General features: G+C 33.4%; 4 protein-coding genes across 4 annotated transcripts; 2 read left to right on the top strand and 2 right to left on the bottom strand.

Moving 5' to 3' along the window:
• Nucleotides 1-244: 244 nt before the first annotated feature.
• Nucleotides 245-2505, top strand: LOC121173543 (ATPase 2, plasma membrane-type-like). The gene is made up of 4 exons (XM_041009596.1): nucleotides 245-298; nucleotides 613-831; nucleotides 1678-1815; nucleotides 2152-2505. Exons 1-4 carry the CDS (start codon nucleotides 245-247, stop codon nucleotides 2503-2505), a joined length of 765 nt encoding a protein of 254 aa, XP_040865530.1.
• On the top strand, nucleotides 2158-7040 carry LOC102668626 (ATPase 8, plasma membrane-type). Its single transcript, XM_006597901.3, has 9 exons — nucleotides 2158-2466; nucleotides 2850-3176; nucleotides 3674-3793; nucleotides 3896-4018; nucleotides 4108-4212; nucleotides 4447-4756; nucleotides 5109-5623; nucleotides 6360-6533; nucleotides 6634-7040. Exons 2-9 carry the CDS (start codon nucleotides 2898-2900, stop codon nucleotides 6820-6822), a joined length of 1815 nt encoding a protein of 604 aa, XP_006597964.2. The 5' UTR covers nucleotides 2158-2466; nucleotides 2850-2897; the 3' UTR covers nucleotides 6823-7040.
• A 3967-nt stretch (nucleotides 7041-11007) lies between these two features.
• Nucleotides 11008-14445, bottom strand: LOC102662422 (heparanase-like protein 2). Its single transcript, XM_041009595.1, has 7 exons — nucleotides 14388-14445; nucleotides 13960-14126; nucleotides 13846-13855; nucleotides 12799-13031; nucleotides 11884-12209; nucleotides 11597-11722; nucleotides 11008-11460 (listed from the first exon to the last, which is right to left on the bottom strand). Exons 1-7 carry the CDS (start codon nucleotides 14443-14445, stop codon nucleotides 11355-11357), a joined length of 1026 nt encoding a protein of 341 aa, XP_040865529.1. The 3' UTR covers nucleotides 11008-11354.
• LOC106796147 (clathrin heavy chain 2) lies at nucleotides 14156-16977 on the bottom strand. Its single transcript, XM_014767716.2, has 4 exons — nucleotides 16808-16977; nucleotides 16269-16473; nucleotides 14701-14799; nucleotides 14156-14447 (listed from the first exon to the last, which is right to left on the bottom strand). The coding sequence occupies exons 1-3, from the start codon at nucleotides 16850-16852 to the stop codon at nucleotides 14783-14785; spliced, it is 267 nt and encodes an 88-aa protein (XP_014623202.2). The 5' UTR covers nucleotides 16853-16977; the 3' UTR covers nucleotides 14156-14447; nucleotides 14701-14782.
• Nucleotides 16978-18266: the final 1289 nt, after the last annotated feature.

The raw sequence follows: 18266 nt of genomic DNA, 5'->3' as shown, positions 1-18266 counted from the left end.
TAGTATAAAATGAAAGTAAAACCAGGGCAACGGTTGCTGTCTCGCTTTGGGGTAGCTTATACCTCTATATTTAAAACATCTCTCTATTCTACTGTCTGGCTTCTTCGTTCGCAGTTTCTTTCTACCTGCCTATGGGTAGTTAGAGGCCCAGAGAGCGACCAAAGAAGACAGATAAAAAAATAAAAAAATAAAATAAAAAGAAGGAAAGAGCCAAATATTTTTGTAAGGCTTTCCTTCTTTCAGCATGGCCTCCGATGATATCTCATTTGAGGACCTCAAGAAGGAGAATATTGATCTTGTGAGTATAATAATAAGAATAAATTACACTAATTACTCGTGATGTTTCGTGAAGTTATATAATTTTTTTCTCTTTTAATATTTAATTTTCAGCATTCTCCCTTATGCATTAGTGTAGGGATATATTTTTGGCTGCTAAAAAGTGTATGAATAAAACTATTGTGTAATTTCACAAAATTTTAGGAATGATTCATGTTATTTGCTCTAGTAATAATGACAACAATAACTAATACCACAATTAATTTGTTTATTCAGTTTACAATTTGAATTTGCTCTTTCTTTCCATGACGTGTTACATTGATTGTATATGTGTAGGAAAATATTCCCGTTGAAGAGGTCTTTGAGAAGCTAAAGTGTACCAGAGAGGGTCTGACATCAGCAGAAGGAGAGAAGAGGCTCCAGATTTTTGGCCCCAACAAATTAGAAGAGAAAAAGGATAGCAAGCTCCGAAAGTTCTTAGGTTTTATGTGGAATCCATTATCATGGGTTATGGAATGTGCAGCTATCATGGCCATTGTATTGGCCAATGGAGGGGTAATTACAATTCTCTCATCCCATATCTCTAGAGTTTATTGAGTTGTTCTGTAATCAATAGGCTTCGATACAGTAGTCATATTTTGTCATAGCCATGTAAAAGAAAAGTATTCACGTTGGTCACTCTACATACAAATACTTACAATATTACTAATTATATTTTACAAATTTTTCTTATATGCTTTTTAACTGATATCGATATAATAAATAAATTGTATCATTTTATAGCATTTACAATGTCAATGACTTTGTTTTTTATAGATCCATTCTTTCTTTTGATTTAATTAGATTTTCATTTTATGTTAACTTTATATTAACTTTATAAATTGTATTATAGTCATGTTGCAAACAATAACAAAAACTTTATTTGCAGTTAAAAAAAAAACTTTGTTCCACCAGATAAGATTGAATACATAAATTATATGGTGTCATTCGACTTTGTTAAAAACTAAATATTCATATATTATTTACTATGACCTCTTTTAACAAGAGTAGCTGCAAAAGAGGAGGAAAGGGAAATGTTGGGGGCATTAATTAGAGCATTGTTTGATACATGTAATACAAAGTTGAAGCCTTATTCTCATGCATTAACTCAAGGTGTCAAAAATATTGTTTTCTAAAGCTATCATGCTTGTATTTGTTAATTTTTGGTATCCCTCTCCCCTTTTACATAAGACTAAAAATCATGCAATTTGCTATCCTTATTGGTGCCACCAGTGGCCATTTATAGTCATGTCTAATGTCTTTAATTTTTAAATCGAATTTTTGTATACATGTTTTTTGTTGTGTCTATGGTTTCTAGTCTCCAACAAATCAGTTAACTCAACAATCAGTTTAATATGACAGGGCAAGCCACCGGATTGGCAAGATTTCACCGGCATTGTGGTATTGCTTATCATTAACTCAACAATCAGTTTCATTGAGGAAAACAACGCAGGCAATGCAGCAGCCGCTTTGATGGCTGGTCTTGCACCCAAAACCAAGGCAACACACATTTGTTCAGTCATTTCAATTTCTAGAATACTAACGACACACTACTAACACTCTTTTTGACTCTCAGGTTATGATTTGTTCAAATTTATTGGAAATCACCGATTTTGGTGGATCCACTTATCATTTAATGATATTCTATGATGATTTAGAAATGAGATCCAATAAAATGAGTTATTTATAATAAATTTCAGCTAATCATAAAGAGTGTTAGAAAAAGAGTGCCACTAGAATTTCTGTTTCAATTTTCCATGTTGATTGGATTGCCATAGACTCATCTACAAAGTACAAACGTTCACTGGCTAAGAAAAAAATTCCAATGTTGTGTAGGTGTTGAGGGATGGAAAATGGAGTGAGGAAGAGGCAGCAATTTTGGTCCCAGGAGATGTGATCAGCATCAAATTGGGAGTTATTGTCCCTGCTGATGCCCGTCTCTTGGAAGGAGATCCTCTCAAAATTGACCAATCTGCCCTCACTGGTGAGTCCTTGCCAGTCACAAGGAACCCTGGTCAACAAGTCTTCTCTGGTTCCACCTGCAAACAAGGTGAAATTGAGGCTGTTGTCATTGCCACTGGTGTCCACACCTTCTTTGGTAAGGCTGCACACCTTGTAGACAGCACCAACAATGTTGGTCACTTCCAAAAGGTATCATATCATACATATCTTCAAACTTTAAAGGCCTAATTGGTTAAGTTTATCTACAAACACTTTTAGGAGAAGAAAATAATATAAGTTTTTCAATAAGCTAAATTAACTCATGCACAGGGCTAATTTGTAATAGTTCTCTCATCTTTGGAGAAGTTATATGAGAGATCATCTACAAATTAACTCATCCATAAGTTAATTTTTAATTTATGGAGAAATTTATTTAATATTTTTTCTTATTTTCTTTTACTAGAAGTGTTTCTGAATAAACTTATCCAAACAATCCCTAAAGTCAAGTGCTTTAAATTTTTTAAAAAATGAGATTGAGCATGATCCAAATTTGGACTAATTTTTTGGATTTGTTTTTGGTTGGCTTGCATTAGGTGTTGACATCCATTGGTAACTTTTGTATCTGCTCAATTGCTGTGGGCATGTTGATTGAGCTCGTTGTCATGTACCCTATCCAGAAGAGGTCTTACAGAGATGGTATTGACAACTTGTTGGTGCTTCTCATTGGAGGAATCCCAATTGCCATGCCAACTGTCTTGTCTGTTACCATGGCTATTGGGTCTCACCGCTTGTCCCAACAAGGAGCCATCACGAAGAGGATGACAGCCATAGAAGAAATGGCAGGGATGGATATTCTCTGCAGTGACAAAACTGGAACTCTCACCCTTAACAAGCTTACTGTGGACAAGAGCTTGATTGAGGTTAGTGACTCACCTACAAGATTTTATTTGCTCAAAATATGATAACGAAATAATACCACTCATTAACGAGCCTTTTATATTCAAAATCTTCAAAGATGCATAGAATTTGTTTTATTCCTATGTTTAATGAAACCTTTTCCTTGGTATGTTTATGGATTTCTTTTTCTTTTTTTGGTTTAAGACTACAGTATCCTGCATTTGCTTAAACTTATTATGTTTATGGATATTAAATAGAGTAATAACCATATGGCAAATGCTCATGTTAATGTTTATGGAGTTCAAAATGGAATGTTTTCATTAAAAATTGACATTAATGTACATATACTGTAATTTCCAATACACTTTCAATTTAAATTCCAATAAACCTTCTATTTTGAATTTCTTAAGGACATTGGTTAACAAGACGCTAAACATATTAATGTTCCATTAGTATTAGATTCCAATATCATCAAACAAGAGCTTCCTTGGTTCTAATAATTGATTGCTTGGAAATGCAGGTGTTCCCCACTGGCATGGACAAGGACACCCTTGTCTTATATGCAGCCAGGGCTTCAAGGACTGAAAACCAAGATGCCATTGATGCATCAATTGTTGGAATGCTAGATGACCGTAAGGAGGTACTATGGTTCACACTATTTTATGTTAACATGAAATAGAGTATGCATATGCAATTACTAAGTGGCTTAACATTGCAATTGGGATCTATTATGTTCTTTCAGGCAAGAGCAGGAATCACCGAGGTGCATTTCTTGCCTTTTAATCCTGTGGACAAGCGCACTGCTATTACGTTCATTGACAACAATGGTGACTGGCACAGAAGCAGCAAAGGTGCTCCTGAGGAAGTAAGGCTTTGTATATAAACATTAGAATTACCATAGAATATTTGTTGTTAAAATAAAGTGTTATCTGACTACCCATTTATGTGTATCAGATCATTGAACTTTGTGGCCTCAAGGGAGAGACTCTGAAAAAGGCCCACAAGGTTATTGATGAGTTTGCTAACCGTGGTCTGCGTTCCTTAGGTGTTTCTCGCCAGGTGAGTGAAGGGTATAAACGTTAAAAAGGGAAATTATTACATACTCTCGGCTAATCTTCACATGACACAACCAAATTTTATTAGTCTGGTGAAGATTAATAAGGACTGTAGACATGTGATGGTCCTAGACTATATGATAATTTCTCACATAATAAAAGGACATGAATTAATTCATTACTAGAAATAAAAAATGAGAAAATTCTAACAATTAAAGTGCACTATATTTGTTGTCAGACTGTTTCTGAAAGGACCAAGGAGAGTGCAGGAGATGCATGGGAATTCTTGGGTCTCCTACCCCTCTTTGACCCTCCAAGGCATGATAGTTCTGAGACTATTCGTCGTGCTCTTGAACTTGGTGTCAATGTTAAAATGATCACTGGTGACCAACTTGCCATTGGCAAAGAAACCGGTCGCAGACTTGGAATGGGCACCAATATGTACCCTTCATCCTCCCTCCTTGGTGAATCCAAGGATAATGCCCTTGCAACAATGTCAATTGATGAACTCATTGAGAAGGCTGATGGATTTGCTGGAGTCTTCCCCGGTATGGACATTACATCTATTTATGCTCAACATTGTTACTCAGGTTTAAATGATGGTTGTGGTAGCCTTTATTGTTGCCTTGCACTTAATAAACTACACAGGCAATTGTAATTATGAGATTGTCCTGACTTATACATTAAAAACATTGATATCTCAACTGTCATCTGATCATAAATTGTCATATATGATAAAATTATTGACTTTTATAGTATTTGACTAAAGATTTCTAATTAATTAACAATAGTATGATCCTATCAAAATTAATTGACAATGTAAAACCTTGATGACAACAAATTAAGAGAGAAATGAATAAGGTTAATAAGAAAAACTGATGAGATTTTCTACATGTGCAGAGCATAAGTATGAGATTGTGAAGAGGTTGCAGGATAGAAATCACATTGTTGGAATGACCGGAGATGGTGTGAACGATGCACCAGCATTGAAGAAAGCAGACATTGGCATTGCAGTGGATGATGCAACCGACGCAGCAAGGAGTGCCTCTGACATTGTCTTGACGGAGCCCGGACTCAGTGTGATTGTGAGTGCTGTGTTGACAAGCAGGGCTATCTTCCAGAGGATGAAGAACTACACAATTTATGCTGTTTCTATCACAATCCGTATCGTGTTTGGCTTCATGCTCGTTGCTCTGATCTGGAAGTTCGACTTCTCTCCCTTCATGGTTCTCATCATAGCAATCTTGAACGATGGAACCATCATGACCATCTCAAAGGACAGGGTCAAGCCATCTCCTTTGCCTGACTCATGGAAGCTTAAGGAAATCTTTGCCACTGGAATTGTTCTTGGAGCATACATGGCCATCATAACCGCAGTCTTCTTTTATGTTGTTCATGACACTAGTTTTTTCTCTGTAAGTAACACAGCCCCAACTTCAAAATTCACAAGCACAAATACTTTCATTTGCTTCCCGAATCTGATACCGTGCTTTTCGATGCTTGACCAGTACATATATGCAAAGTATCCAAGTCTAGAAAAGCTACTAAAATCTAATATAGCTACATATGAGACATAGAAGCATATATAATTTAGAAACATATCCCTTGTGGAATCTCTCCTCTTTATAGATGATCACAAGAAAGGAATGAAATTCAGATACTATTCCAATTTGTAGAGAATAGAAAGAGATTTATGATGGCAATGATTTATAATTTTTATTTTGTTTTAAGTAGAAGCATGGTTTAGTTTAAATTTGCAAAACTATACCTATATACTACACTTGTAATGTTTTGAGCATTGCTACATAGTACGAAATTTATCCTACACGAATTACACGAAAAGGAAAATGAATAGTGGTTATTTTTTTACGAAGTATTCATTGAAAATTTGAAAACATGCAATTTGGAATTTGTTACAAATCAACAGCTGTGCGGTTACACGAAAAGTACATTTGTACTGAATAGCATTTTCTTATTTTTGATGTTCTTTTATACATATCAAGATATGCATCATACATGTAATGTATGCTAGAATAATTTATCGTTGTATCAGATTCATATTGTATGATACACCTACTGTATCTATGCATCATTCAACACTACCCATTATAGAATCACCTCACGAAAGTGTGCTTTCTCTCCCTCTTTCAGAACATTTTTGGTGTCAGCCCAATTGCAGAAAGCGAGGAGCAGCTGAACTCTGCTCTCTACCTTCAAGTGAGCATCATTAGTCAGGCACTCATCTTTGTGACCAGGTCACGGAGCTGGTCATACTTTGAACGCCCTGGCATAATGCTCTGTGTAGCCTTCATTTGTGCGCAGCTGGTAAGTTTCTTTATACAAAACAATTTTTTTTTCATTTTTCTTGTCTTCAATGTGAAAATTCAAATTGGTTTTAACCAAGAAAGTGTTCTCAATTTATTAGGTTGCCACTGTCATTGCTGTGTATGCACATTGGGACTTTGCAAGAATCAATGGAGTTGGATGGAGATGGGCTGGTGTAATCTGGATCTACAGCATTATTACTTATATTCCTCTTGACATCCTCAAGTTTTTAATCCGCATGGGACTCACAGGCAGTGCCGGGGACAACATGCACCAAAACAAGGTTTAGAAGTATTAAATTGATACCTAATCTTCATTTTTTTTTTAATCTATGACATTCTTTTGTGAAAAAAAAAAACTGAAACACATCAGGTTCTCAAATTCAATAGTGACATGTGAACATTATTTTGTTCGGAACTTGTTCTTGATGAAAGCTATTTAATGTTGACAACAGAAGGATCCACATGTGTTATTTGGTTGACTACTTATATTCATACATTCTCACTCACTTTTGTCCTACCTTTCTCCTACTTCCATCTCATTCTCTTCTTATGTCTCACTTCATTTTTTATTACCTTGTGTTTGGATGGAGCAATTTAGCAGGGGAATTCATTTTTTCAAAGAATTTAAAATTATTCATGATAAAATAGCTTGTTTGGATAGAGTATTTGAAAGGAGATTTAATTTCAGGTATTTTTATAAATCATTTTGATTGACTAAAATAGTGGGATTTCAAATTCTCTCAAAAAATATAGAATTTGAAATTCTTTTTTTGGAGATACTCACTCTAACTCACGTTCATGCTCGCGACTCTTTTTTGCTCAACACTCACAACTACAGGTGACCAAAGTTTTTACGGTCGATATCGACATAAGTTGTTTTTCACTGACATTGGCCGAAGTTTTTCTGTCAGAATTTTTTTGTATGATGTCAACCAAAGTTATTTTTTGTCAATATCGACTAAGATTTTTTTTAGATGATGTTAGTTATGGTTATTTTCTCATTGACGTTACTCATGGGAAATTTTTGCTAATGTCGGCCAAGGATTTTTTTTGCCGTTGTCATCCAAATTTTTTCAGTTGATGTTGACCAATGATTTTTTTGGACAACATTGGCTAGATTTTTTCTACTGACATCAGTCATGACTAATTTTTGAGTAAACACTTGTTAGGGTTTTTTAGCTAACGTCAGCTAGGGTTTTTCGGCCAACATCAGCCAAAGCTATTTTTAGCCAATATCGGTTAAGGTTATTTTTTAGCCGATGTTAGCTAGGGTGTTTTGGCTGATGTCAACTAGATTTTCTTAGCCGACGTCAGTTAGGATTTTTTTGCTGGCATTGACTAGGGTTTTTTGGTTGACATCAGTCAGAGCTATTTCTTAACCACATTAGCTAGGTTTTTTGGTTGATGTTGGCTAGGGTTTTTTCTGCTAACATAGGCTAGGTATTTTTTACCAACATCGGACATGACTATTTTTAGTCGACATCGACTAGGTTCTTACAGTCGACATCCACTAGAGTTTTTTTGGTCGACATCGGTTTTATTTTTTAGCCCACATTAGCCAAGGCTATTTTATATCCGATGTTGGGTAGGGTTATTTGCCCAACATTGGTCAGGGCTATTTTTTTAGCCAACTTCGACTTGGAATTTTTTGGCCAATGTTGACCAATGATGTTTTTTGGTCGACATCGGGTAGGTTCTATTGGTCGGCATCGACCAAGCTATTTTTTAGCCGATATTGGTTAATTTTTTTGTCAACACCTGCTAGGATTTTTTAGGCCGACGTTGGCTAAAAATAGCCTTGGTCAATGTCATTCGAAAAGACCCTAGCCGGTGTCGGCCAAAAAACCCTAGTCGATGTTTGTAAAAAAAATTTAGCCAACATCGACTGAAAAATAGACTCAACCAACGTTAGCTAAAAAATAGCTCCGACTGATGTCAGTTGGCAAATATTCCTAACATACTTTGACAAAAATAATCCTATTTGATGTCGACAAAAAAATAGCCTTGGTTGATGTTGGTTTAAAAACATCACTGGTTGTGGTCAAGCAAAACAACCCTAGTTAAAATTATTAATATTTTGTATTTATAAATTATTAAAAATTGAAAATATTTTTTAATTAATATTTCAAAATTAGATTGTGTTTATTTTCTATAAAGTTTAATATTAAAATTTCATCTATTTAAAATATAAAATTAAAATTTTGCATATGGAGGAAATTGAATTGCTCTATCCAAACAAGAATTTAAAATGGAAGAAATTTGAATTGATTTATCCAAACAAAGCATTTGAAAAATAAAGAAAATTAAAATCAAAGCAATTCAAATTATAAGCATTTCAAATTCCTTGAAAATTTGAAATTCCTAATCCAAACACAAGGTTACATCACTTGTTACATTTATCACTTTTTGTCTCTACCTTCTCTTTCTGTCTTCTTGGCCTTCTCTTCTTTCACTCGAATCAATCTCAAAATGGTGTGGACGTATATAATTTTCCCATTTGGTTTGAAAACTTGATAAAAGAATGCCATAACTTAATAAAATAAAAGGGAAAGGGAAAACATAGGTCAAGTTTTTCTACTTTTGGTTATTTTTAAAACTACTAGACTTGTTTGAGAACAATATTTTTTCAAAAAAAATTATATTTCCTTTTTAATTTTTAAATAAAAATACAACATGTCTAAGCTATTTAGATTCCCAAGTTGTCTTTTGGACTACTCATACTCTTTCTTCAATTTCACATCTTCAACTTCAATCATCAATGTGTGTATCGACCTAGATTGCATTCACAAACAATAAAGACTACAGTAAAGGTGAAAGGGAAGCCCAATAGGTTGTGGCTTAGCGCAGAATGCATGGTCTTCAAGCCAATGAAGTCCCCAAGAACAATAGGGTATTTATATCCTATACCTCTTAACATACTCCAATAGACAAAAATACCACTTTACAAGACACTCCCATTTCAGAACAACTATTTTGGAATAGGGTTATTTTCTAGAATAAATATTCCGGAATATGGATTTTCACATTCCAAAATACCTATTTTGGAGTAGGTTTCTACAATCCTTAATCTATTCCAGAATAGCTATTATGGAATATGATTTTGGTGTTTTAGAATAGCTATTATGGAATAGGATAAGCATTCCAGAAAATTATTCCAGATTGTTATCATGGAATATGAAAACCTATATTTTGGAAAAGTATCTTATTCTCGAATAACCGATCCAGAATAGGTGACAAGACCCCCAACCTCAATTGTGTGTGATTATGGTGGTGTGTGGTGCGATGGTGTGTGGCACAATGGTGCTATTTTGATTTGACATTTTGTGATGATGGGTGATGTGTGGTGTAGTGGTGAGCAGCACAGTGGGCGATGTCATTATTAGAGAATGCTGGAGGGCGGGGTGGAGGTCAGTGCAAGGGTGGAGGGTCGATGCGTGAGAGAAAGAAGACAAAAGAAAGATGGCGGAGCATTTTTTTTTCATTCACTTTCTTTGAAAGGTGCATGATTCAAAATGGGGGGTGCAGGATTAATGCTAAACAATAGCCATGAGCATTCTAAAATTGTTGCGCATGCCAAAAGATATGCTGAGGTTTCTAGGTCAAGTACCCTAAACTTTGACTTTTTTTTTCTCATTTTCCTTTAATGTACAATTGTGGTAATAAAAATCATACCTAAATATATAACTATATCCAGTACAAAAGCTTTACTATCTAGCAAATTTGATCAATTATATAACTATAAGAGACAAATAGATACATTTTTTAGTGTAATTATAAAAAGTACATATTCATTTTTAAATATATTAAAACATTTATATAAGAATAAACAAATACATTATGTATACCTTTAATTTATTGTGAAGTTTACTAATGAGACAATCAATCACTTCATATACAAGCGGATATATTCATTGATTTATTAACAATTTAAGTCAATTTCATAGGTGAAAAAATTTATTCAGAAATTTTTATTAAATATAACCAATACTTAAATTATTGAATTATATGGGTATTACTATAATAAAATTTAAATTTATGATATTAATTTTAATTAAAATTAACTAACTTAGCTATTTTTTGTTGGTCTTGATATGCTAGTTATTTATTTCTTTTATACATTAATACAAGTCTAATAGAAAAGAGATAAATTAGATGTATAAAATAATTTTGTATAATTATGTTGACACTTTAACATTACAACTACTTTATTAAAATATTTATTTCTCTTTATCTTACTCTTTCTATCGCATTATATTATCCATTATACATACATGTACTTTTCTCTCTTTTTTCCATTTTGCTCGCTAAGTGTCAACTAATATGTTTATTTTCATATATCATTTTTCAATATTTAATTTTATAAATTTTAGGCGAGGCATAATTTTCTTTTACAAAATATTAAATGCAGTTTGGAAAAAAATTAGAGAAGCCATGGCCTCCATGTCTCCCCTCCTTTTGCCTCTGCATGCACCTATCCCAACCATCCCACTTCTAATTCGATCCTAGTAATTTACCCTAAACTTTGATAGAATTATGCATCTTACCCATATATACAAGAAAAATGACATATACCTACAGACAAAAACTGTCACTATAAATAAAAAATTTGTAGGTAAATGTATGATAGACTTTGTCCTACGGACGTTTCTTCTGTCAACTTTGAGGGAGGGTATAATGACGACTAATTGTGTGTCACTATAGGTTTTACCTACTATGTATAATGTGTAGGTAAAAGTCATTAACTTCTACTTACAATTCCTAACTGTAGGTAAAAAGTCTTTAATATGTATCTATCATCTTCAACTGTAAGTAAAAGTCATTAACTTTTACTTACATTTTCTAACTGTATGTAAAAGTCTTTAATATGAACATCACTTGAGACCGCAAGAATCTTCTTTCCCATTAACCGATGCCACAAAACTGCACTGTTTAGAAACAAGGCCAGAACCTAGGATTAGATATGTTCAAACATGATGTAATAATCACTAGAAATCTTCAAGTAACCTTCAAGGAAAAAAAGTATTCGCTTTTCGTTTGTTGCAATTTTCAATTAGTACTTACCTGTAGTAGTCAGGATTGGGAGCAAAGGTGGTGGTATTGAGAAGGCCATAGTTCCCTCCAATTAAAGTCTGCCTGCTATAGACTTTAGTGCTGTAGCAGGATGCTATTCCAAGTTGATCTAAGTACCTGAGCCATTTAAATTTCAAAACTTACAATAAATCACAACCAATTTTATATTTAGCAACATGTTTTGCTAAATATAACAGAAAAAAACATCATAATACATCCTTTAGAAATTAAAAAAGAACAAAAACTGATGGAAGGAATGGACAACCAATTTTACTCACCAGAAGTTGTTTAGAAATCTGTTAGAAACATGATTGCCACCACTGTTGTATGCCCCTCCAGCTTCTCCTACCCATGCAGAAGACCAAGGACCATATATTTTAATGGTTTCTGAAAGATTGCTGAAAATTGATTCCACCCTGCTCAAGCGCTCAGGATCTAGAATCTTCCTTTCAAGATGCTCATCACTATCTGAAAGAGAAATCAACTTAGAAACACTGATCAGGAATGACAGACAATAGTATTTTTCAAGCAAGTGAACAAAGTATATCACCCTTGGTACAAGATAAGCTGATAAGGTTAAATATTGAAATGAATATATTATATATCAGTTGCCAGTGCATATCTTTCAATGCAAGGAAAAAGTAAGCACTTATGAGAAAAACAAATTAAACAGAAATGATCAGTATTAAAGTATATGATGGGATAGCTCAACATGGCACAATTTCATGTTGGCATTCATATTAATGTAAACATCTTTCGGTAGCTTTGAAGACAATCAAGGAGATGGGAGGCTAAGACGTATCTCTACATAAATTAGCAAATCCAACCTTCATATATTATCTCTCCAGATAATATCAATTTTTGTCAAAAGAGGCCTTTCATAGTCTATTTTAGCAAACTCTCTTGCAATTATATGGTTTTTCAGACATGACAACATTTTCTTTTTGAATGTAATATATAGAAATGGAACAAACAAATATGAAAATAAACATCATCATCATGTTAATGAAAGAGAAGCAAAAACCTACCAATTAAGCATGACTTATTGCCTCAACTGATTTCATGCCAGTGTACCACTACTCACAAGAAATGAGAATAGAAACAAAGGAAGGATTGTCTAGATATTTTAGACTATCAAATATTTGGTAACAAAGCCTATATAGTAGAAAGAATTAAGTAAGTGACAATCAAACCTGGCCCAAATTATATAAATGATGAGTCAGAACATTGATTATGCCTGAACCCGAAACCTGAAGAAGCCTTTCATACCAATATTTTTCATAAAATCCCCCAGGTTCGACAAGTGAAGGCTTGAACTTGGAGCTCTCGTATAACGTGCTTAGAATTTGTTTAAGCTTTATCAAGTCTTTCCCATATTGTGCAACACCAACACTTGCACCAATGCCCTTACCACTCAACTCATTACCTACAGCACCGGATGCAAGAATAATGTTAAAACAAACAAAAATGAGCATAACAAAACTTAAGAAATGTAAAAAATTCCTAGAAATTCACCCCGTAAAGAACACTTCAAGAAGGGTTAATTCTTTGGATAACTTCTAATTAATATATGTTAGTAATGATATGTGTAGACTCACATATTGAACAAAAACATCTTACCATTATGCACTAATGAGATAAGAAAATTGTGGAATCTATGACAGGTTTGCTGCTATCACTCAGCTGGTTCATCATGAAATGATACTACAACTTGTGGCCTTGTAGTATAACTGCAGTAAAGGATAAAAGAAAATTTTCTAATAGATTTTCTGAAGCTACATTATTGCAAAACCTGTTAAATTAGCACTACCTAATGATTAGTCATGGTTAAATTGTTAAGTAGAAACCAGAAATTAAAAAGACTAAAAAGGGAATATTATGATAGTCTAATTTTCCCGAAATGGAAAATAATAATACTCATAACTATTTACAAAAAAATAAAATGAAATGAATATTATGATCCCTCATATTGATAATTTCAAAACATAAGTTAGCACTAGTTAGTTGATGGTAACAGTGAAGAGCAACATTTGTGTCCCTATCATGATCAATAGTGTCCAAAACAACTTTATTATACCAAAAGGCAACAACAAAAATTGAGAACTGCTTCTCAAGATTTTGAGCATTGCAAAAGCACTTTCAAAGTCAGAATTCTTATTATTATGTTGACAATAACTTATATAAAAGTTTCAAATTGAGAAGTTATTATGACCACCGAACTTTAATTCATAAATTGGAACCTCCATCAACCTACCACAAACCAGTAAGAATCCAATCAAAATCAGTACCACAACAAGAAAACTCAACCAAACTATTCAAGAAATCAAAAGCTACGTATTAAGCTATTCATTAACCTTCGGTATAGTTAAAGTAAATATATTCGGGATGAGAAACCCTCCGTTTTGAGGTGGCGCGGAATTTTGGTTCCCATTCTCATCTTCCATGACAACCAGTTGAGTAGAATATGATTTTCTAGAAATGCTGACCTCAACACCTAGAATTGAACCCTGTGAAATTAAATCTGCAACACATTAAAAGCATTACTCAAATTAAATAAAACAAAACCTCCATGATTACTTCTAATAGAATTATTAATTACCACTATTAAATTTAAACGAAAGGAATCCTTCAAAAAGAAATTATATGTGTACGTGGTGGCTCACGAGAACAGCGATGCGGCAATCGCAGGAGCGGCTTCCCAAGTAGTCAAAAGTGTTTGTAGGCAAATGTCATTTTTCTTGTGGTGTATCAATGTTTACTCGTGCTGCACTCACTTCCTGACCTTCTGGTTTGTGATTCTTGACATCAAGAAAAATTAAATGCTTGATTACATTCAGCATCCCTATAATTTAAGTGTGAAAGAACTAATTCAACACATATCAAATAGAAACAGTGAGGAATTAAGATATATGAGCGTATAATAATATTTGCTTGACCTGCAGACTCTAATTAATATTTAATAATAATAGCTTTCTAATTTACACTGAAAATGAGGACAACGACTAAAAAATGCAACATGCTCCCTGAATGCAATAAGCTCTTGAGGACAAATGCAACAAGTTGTCAAGTCAAGTCAACCAGCACCCAACACTCACATGAAGTGTGACATTTTGAACTTGACACAGCAACTGATATGGAAGATTGGGGTAGTTTGGAATCTGTGATGTTGTTGTTCTTCTAGTAGAAACTGCCACCTGTTCATATTCAAATAAAAGGAAACAATATGCTTCAGCAAACCAAAACAAACAAAGTCATCACCTTAGAATCTTGGCTAAATATTGAAAAGAAACTAATGAGTTAGAGATTAAAAGAAGCAATGTAAGAAAAATTATTAAGACATGATGCTGCATTCAAACACTCACAAGTCACAACCCAATTCATCAACACTAGTTTGCAATTTTAACTTCATCATATAGATTCAAACATCACTCAATAATGCATTACAAACTACAGAACTTACAAACCACAGTACCATCAGCTTATCCTAACGTTTCACACAAAAAACACCGAAAACAAACTATATTAATTAACTCTAGAAATACGATTGCTCTGTCAATCAATCGGTCGAAGCATCATGAACAAAAAAAACAAAAGCCAATAACATACTTTGTTTCCATCATTATCCTTATCATTAACCTTATATACTCAATCAATAGTTGAGATATGTACTTGGCAGAGAATACTGGAGAAATTTTGATGATCCTAAGCAGCAAACGAGTTCCTCTGTTTGTTTTTTCTCAGAAACAAAAAGCGAGGCAACAGAACAGAGTTTACGATAAGTTATTATGGAGAAAAAAATGTAAAACGAAGTAGAAAACAAAAACTGAATCGAGATGCTGGTTGGACCAGCTAATGCTGATATATTTTACATTGTGGATTATCCTATTCCAAAGTCACAAATAATCATTTTTTTTCATCTTACCATTTAATTTTTATTAACTTTTTATATTTGGTTTAGGTTATTAAGAACTTGATTAGATCATTTAAAATTTAAGCAAAGATAGCAATCCATATGATCTAAATTATAAAAATTAAGTTAACCCTTAATTTTCATCATATGTTAGACTGGTTTATTTTACAAGATAATTAGGAATTCCAAAAAATAGTTTCTCTCCTCTTCTGAAATTTTTTTCATTCCTAAACATGCATGCACGAAACTTTAGATATATAGAGATGTAGTGATGCATTATCATGACTTCTTTCTTTAAAAAAAGGAGAGTAATATATTAAAAAAAACGGAAGAAAGCTGAATAGAAGCACAAGGGATGCCGTGGTTCAGCATACATAGTCTCTTACATATATGTTCCCATAAAGAGACAAATAAAAAGTGATGGCCCAAATTTTTGGTATCTACAATGTAAAATATATCAGCATTAGCTGGTCCAACCAGCATCTCCCCTGCATTTAAAAATTGATGGCCCAAATTTTTGGTATCTACATGCTAATGTAACTGTTAGAATTGATGGCACCTATAACTACATGCTAATGTAAAATATATAAAGAATTTAAGCTTCCAATAAATCTTGATATCTACAATGACGTACGAAATTCAAATCAATACCAAAATACGGTTGTTATATTATCCACAAATCCACATCATCATTACTAGCCACAAACACGAGTCACAAGTTCATGAGAAGAATACAACGGAATAGTAGCCAACCTTTCAAAGCAAGGATTCTAGAATTTGGATTCATAAGAGCGGAATCTGCCGTAATAGGCCTCCTCAAAGGCTGATTCGGCATGTTCATATCAATGATAACCACACTATTCTGCGGAGCCGTTTCTCGAACGCATATATACTTATCAGACTCCATCGTCACATGCGTGAAAGTGATGAACTGCGGATTTATGTCAATGCTTGGCAACTGCAATCACAAATCACATCACTCTCACTTCACAACACACGCTAACTCTAAAGTTTAGGAAAAACACAAGAAACATCTAGATCTATGCAAACTGAAAAGCAAGAAAGTAAAGTAGTGCAGTGAATGAACTTCGTAATGGCACCGATCAAATCTATCGCGGAATACTCAATTCGGGAGAGAGAGAAAAAAAAACAGAATCTAGTAAAGCATGATAGTTATTATTCTACTGCTACTTATCACAAGATAGCAGGTTTTGTTGTAGTTAAGTAGCGAAGTGGAGTTGCGAATTGAGCTAAGGAAATAGGGAGAAAAAGGAAGAGTGCGGAGAACTCACGGTGAGAGCTTCTCTCATGGCGATCGGAGCGTTGGCAGCCGCCATGACGGCTTGGATAGGAGAGTGAGATCTGCGGCGGCGAATGAATTGGAAGAAGAAGAGTCAAAAGAGTGATCCAAATCGGTGCGAGATCTGGAAGCAAGTTGGACCCTCTAAAGAGAGAAGTGAGAGAGATCTACGGGGGAGAAATAAACTCTTAAAATAATTATTTTAATATATTTGTTTTATTGTATTTTACTTACACTATTATTTGTAGTAGAAATTTTTTAAATTTTATTTACACTAATAGACTATAGGTAAGTTTGATAGGATTTTACCAACACTAAGTAATCGTAGGTATAAGTTTTTTGAAATTTTACCAACACTAACATCTATAAGTAGAAGTTATTTTGAGTTTTACCTACATCAAATAATAGTAAGTATAAACTTTTGAATTTACCTATGACAAACAATTGTAGGTATAAGTATTTTTTGACTTTTACATACACTAATTTATATGTGTAGGCAAAAGTCTCTGTAGGCATATGTCATTTTTCTTGTATTATATAATGATAAGAGAAGTGCTAGGAATATACTCATTCAAACACGTTCTTTATTGGTTAAAATATATTAAAAATTATAAAGACAGAATAATTAAATATGATATAAAATTCACAAAATTTTATAATTTTTAAAAAATTTCAACAATTTAAAAGAATGTGGCAGAAACAGTTATGAATTGAAAAACAGCTCCATGTGCTGGCGGTGAAGTTGTTGGATCCAACTCAATCATGCTTATGTGGATGTTATCAAATTTTGCAAGTTGAGAGAGCGACACTCACTCAAGGGACACATTGAATTGGTTGTGAAGTTGAAGAGTCTTGACATTGACACCATCCAACAACACTACACAATATTTAAAAAAGACTAGGGATGGAAAATTAATGAGCCGATTCATATTTGTAAAACAAGCTAACATAGGCTATTCGTGAAGGTGTGATCATGCATATGCTTTAAAGCGAAGATGAATGAATATACTTTCACTCATCTTTAGCTTATTAGCCTCCTTTTTCTCCTATAATCTAATCTATTGTCCTTCTTTAAAAATTGTGGTAAAAACTGAGAATTGGTTTCTTCATAGAATTTATGAAATTCATTAATAGACATTTTATTCCCTTTTTTTTGAGAGGAATTCGTATTAATACTTAGCACAACGGTGGTATATATAAAAGAATTTTAATAGGTTTAAAAATACCATAGTAGGCTTATAATGAAGGATAAATTTTAATTAGTAGACGACTTGTTATTATGAAAGCAAAATAAAAAAATGATTAAAATCATATATTTATTATATAAATATAAAAAATTATGTAATACTATTTATATATACTAATTGTCTAGCCACTATATATTCTGCATTGCATTCTGTTCCCAAATTTTTGGAATTCCAATTAGTCACCTCTTTCGCTATGTTTCCTTG

This window comes from Glycine max, chromosome 15, assembly GCF_000004515.6.
Source record: "Glycine max cultivar Williams 82 chromosome 15, Glycine_max_v4.0, whole genome shotgun sequence".
NCBI lineage: Eukaryota > Viridiplantae > Streptophyta > Magnoliopsida > Fabales > Fabaceae > Glycine > Glycine max.
The sequence above is the reverse complement of the archived record's forward strand: the minus strand, read 5'-3'. Positions and strand labels throughout refer to the sequence as shown.

What these genes read in the sequence shown, in the direction of transcription:
- LOC121173543 (XM_041009596.1), top strand. Translation starts at nt 245, where the DNA reads ATGGCCTCCGATGATATCTCATTTGAGGACCTCAAGAAGGAGAATATT. An exon ending in TTGTATTGGCCAATGGAGGG is followed by an intron (nt 832 to 1,677) that starts GTAATTACAATT and finishes TTAATATGACAG; the next exon opens with GGCAAGCCACCGGATTGGCA. An exon ending in GTCTTGCACCCAAAACCAAG is followed by an intron (nt 1,816 to 2,151) that starts GCAACACACATT and finishes AATGTTGTGTAG; the next exon opens with GTGTTGAGGGATGGAAAATG.
- LOC102668626 (XM_006597901.3), top strand. Translation starts at nt 2,898, where the DNA reads ATGTTGATTGAGCTCGTTGTCATGTACCCTATCCAGAAGAGGTCTTAC. An exon ending in GCAAAGGTGCTCCTGAGGAA is followed by an intron (nt 4,019 to 4,107) that starts GTAAGGCTTTGT and finishes TATGTGTATCAG; the next exon opens with ATCATTGAACTTTGTGGCCT. An exon ending in ATTTGCTGGAGTCTTCCCCG is followed by an intron (nt 4,757 to 5,108) that starts GTATGGACATTA and finishes CTACATGTGCAG; the next exon opens with AGCATAAGTATGAGATTGTG.
- LOC102662422 (XM_041009595.1), bottom strand. Translation starts at nt 14,445, where the DNA reads ATGCTGAATGTAATCAAGCATTTAATTTTTCTTGATGTCAAGAATCAC. An exon ending in ATTTATATAATTTGGGCCAG is followed by an intron (nt 12,210 to 12,798) that starts GTTTGATTGTCA and finishes ACTGGCAACTGA; the next exon opens with TATATAATATATTCATTTCA. An exon ending in CCCAATCCTGACTACTACAG is followed by an intron (nt 11,461 to 11,596) that starts GTAAGTACTAAT and finishes GTTTCTAAACAG; the next exon opens with TGCAGTTTTGTGGCATCGGT.
- LOC106796147 (XM_014767716.2), bottom strand. Translation starts at nt 16,852, where the DNA reads ATGGCGGCTGCCAACGCTCCGATCGCCATGAGAGAAGCTCTCACC. An exon ending in CCATGAGAGAAGCTCTCACC is followed by an intron (nt 16,474 to 16,807) that starts GTGAGTTCTCCG and finishes TTGTGATTGCAG; the next exon opens with TTGCCAAGCATTGACATAAA.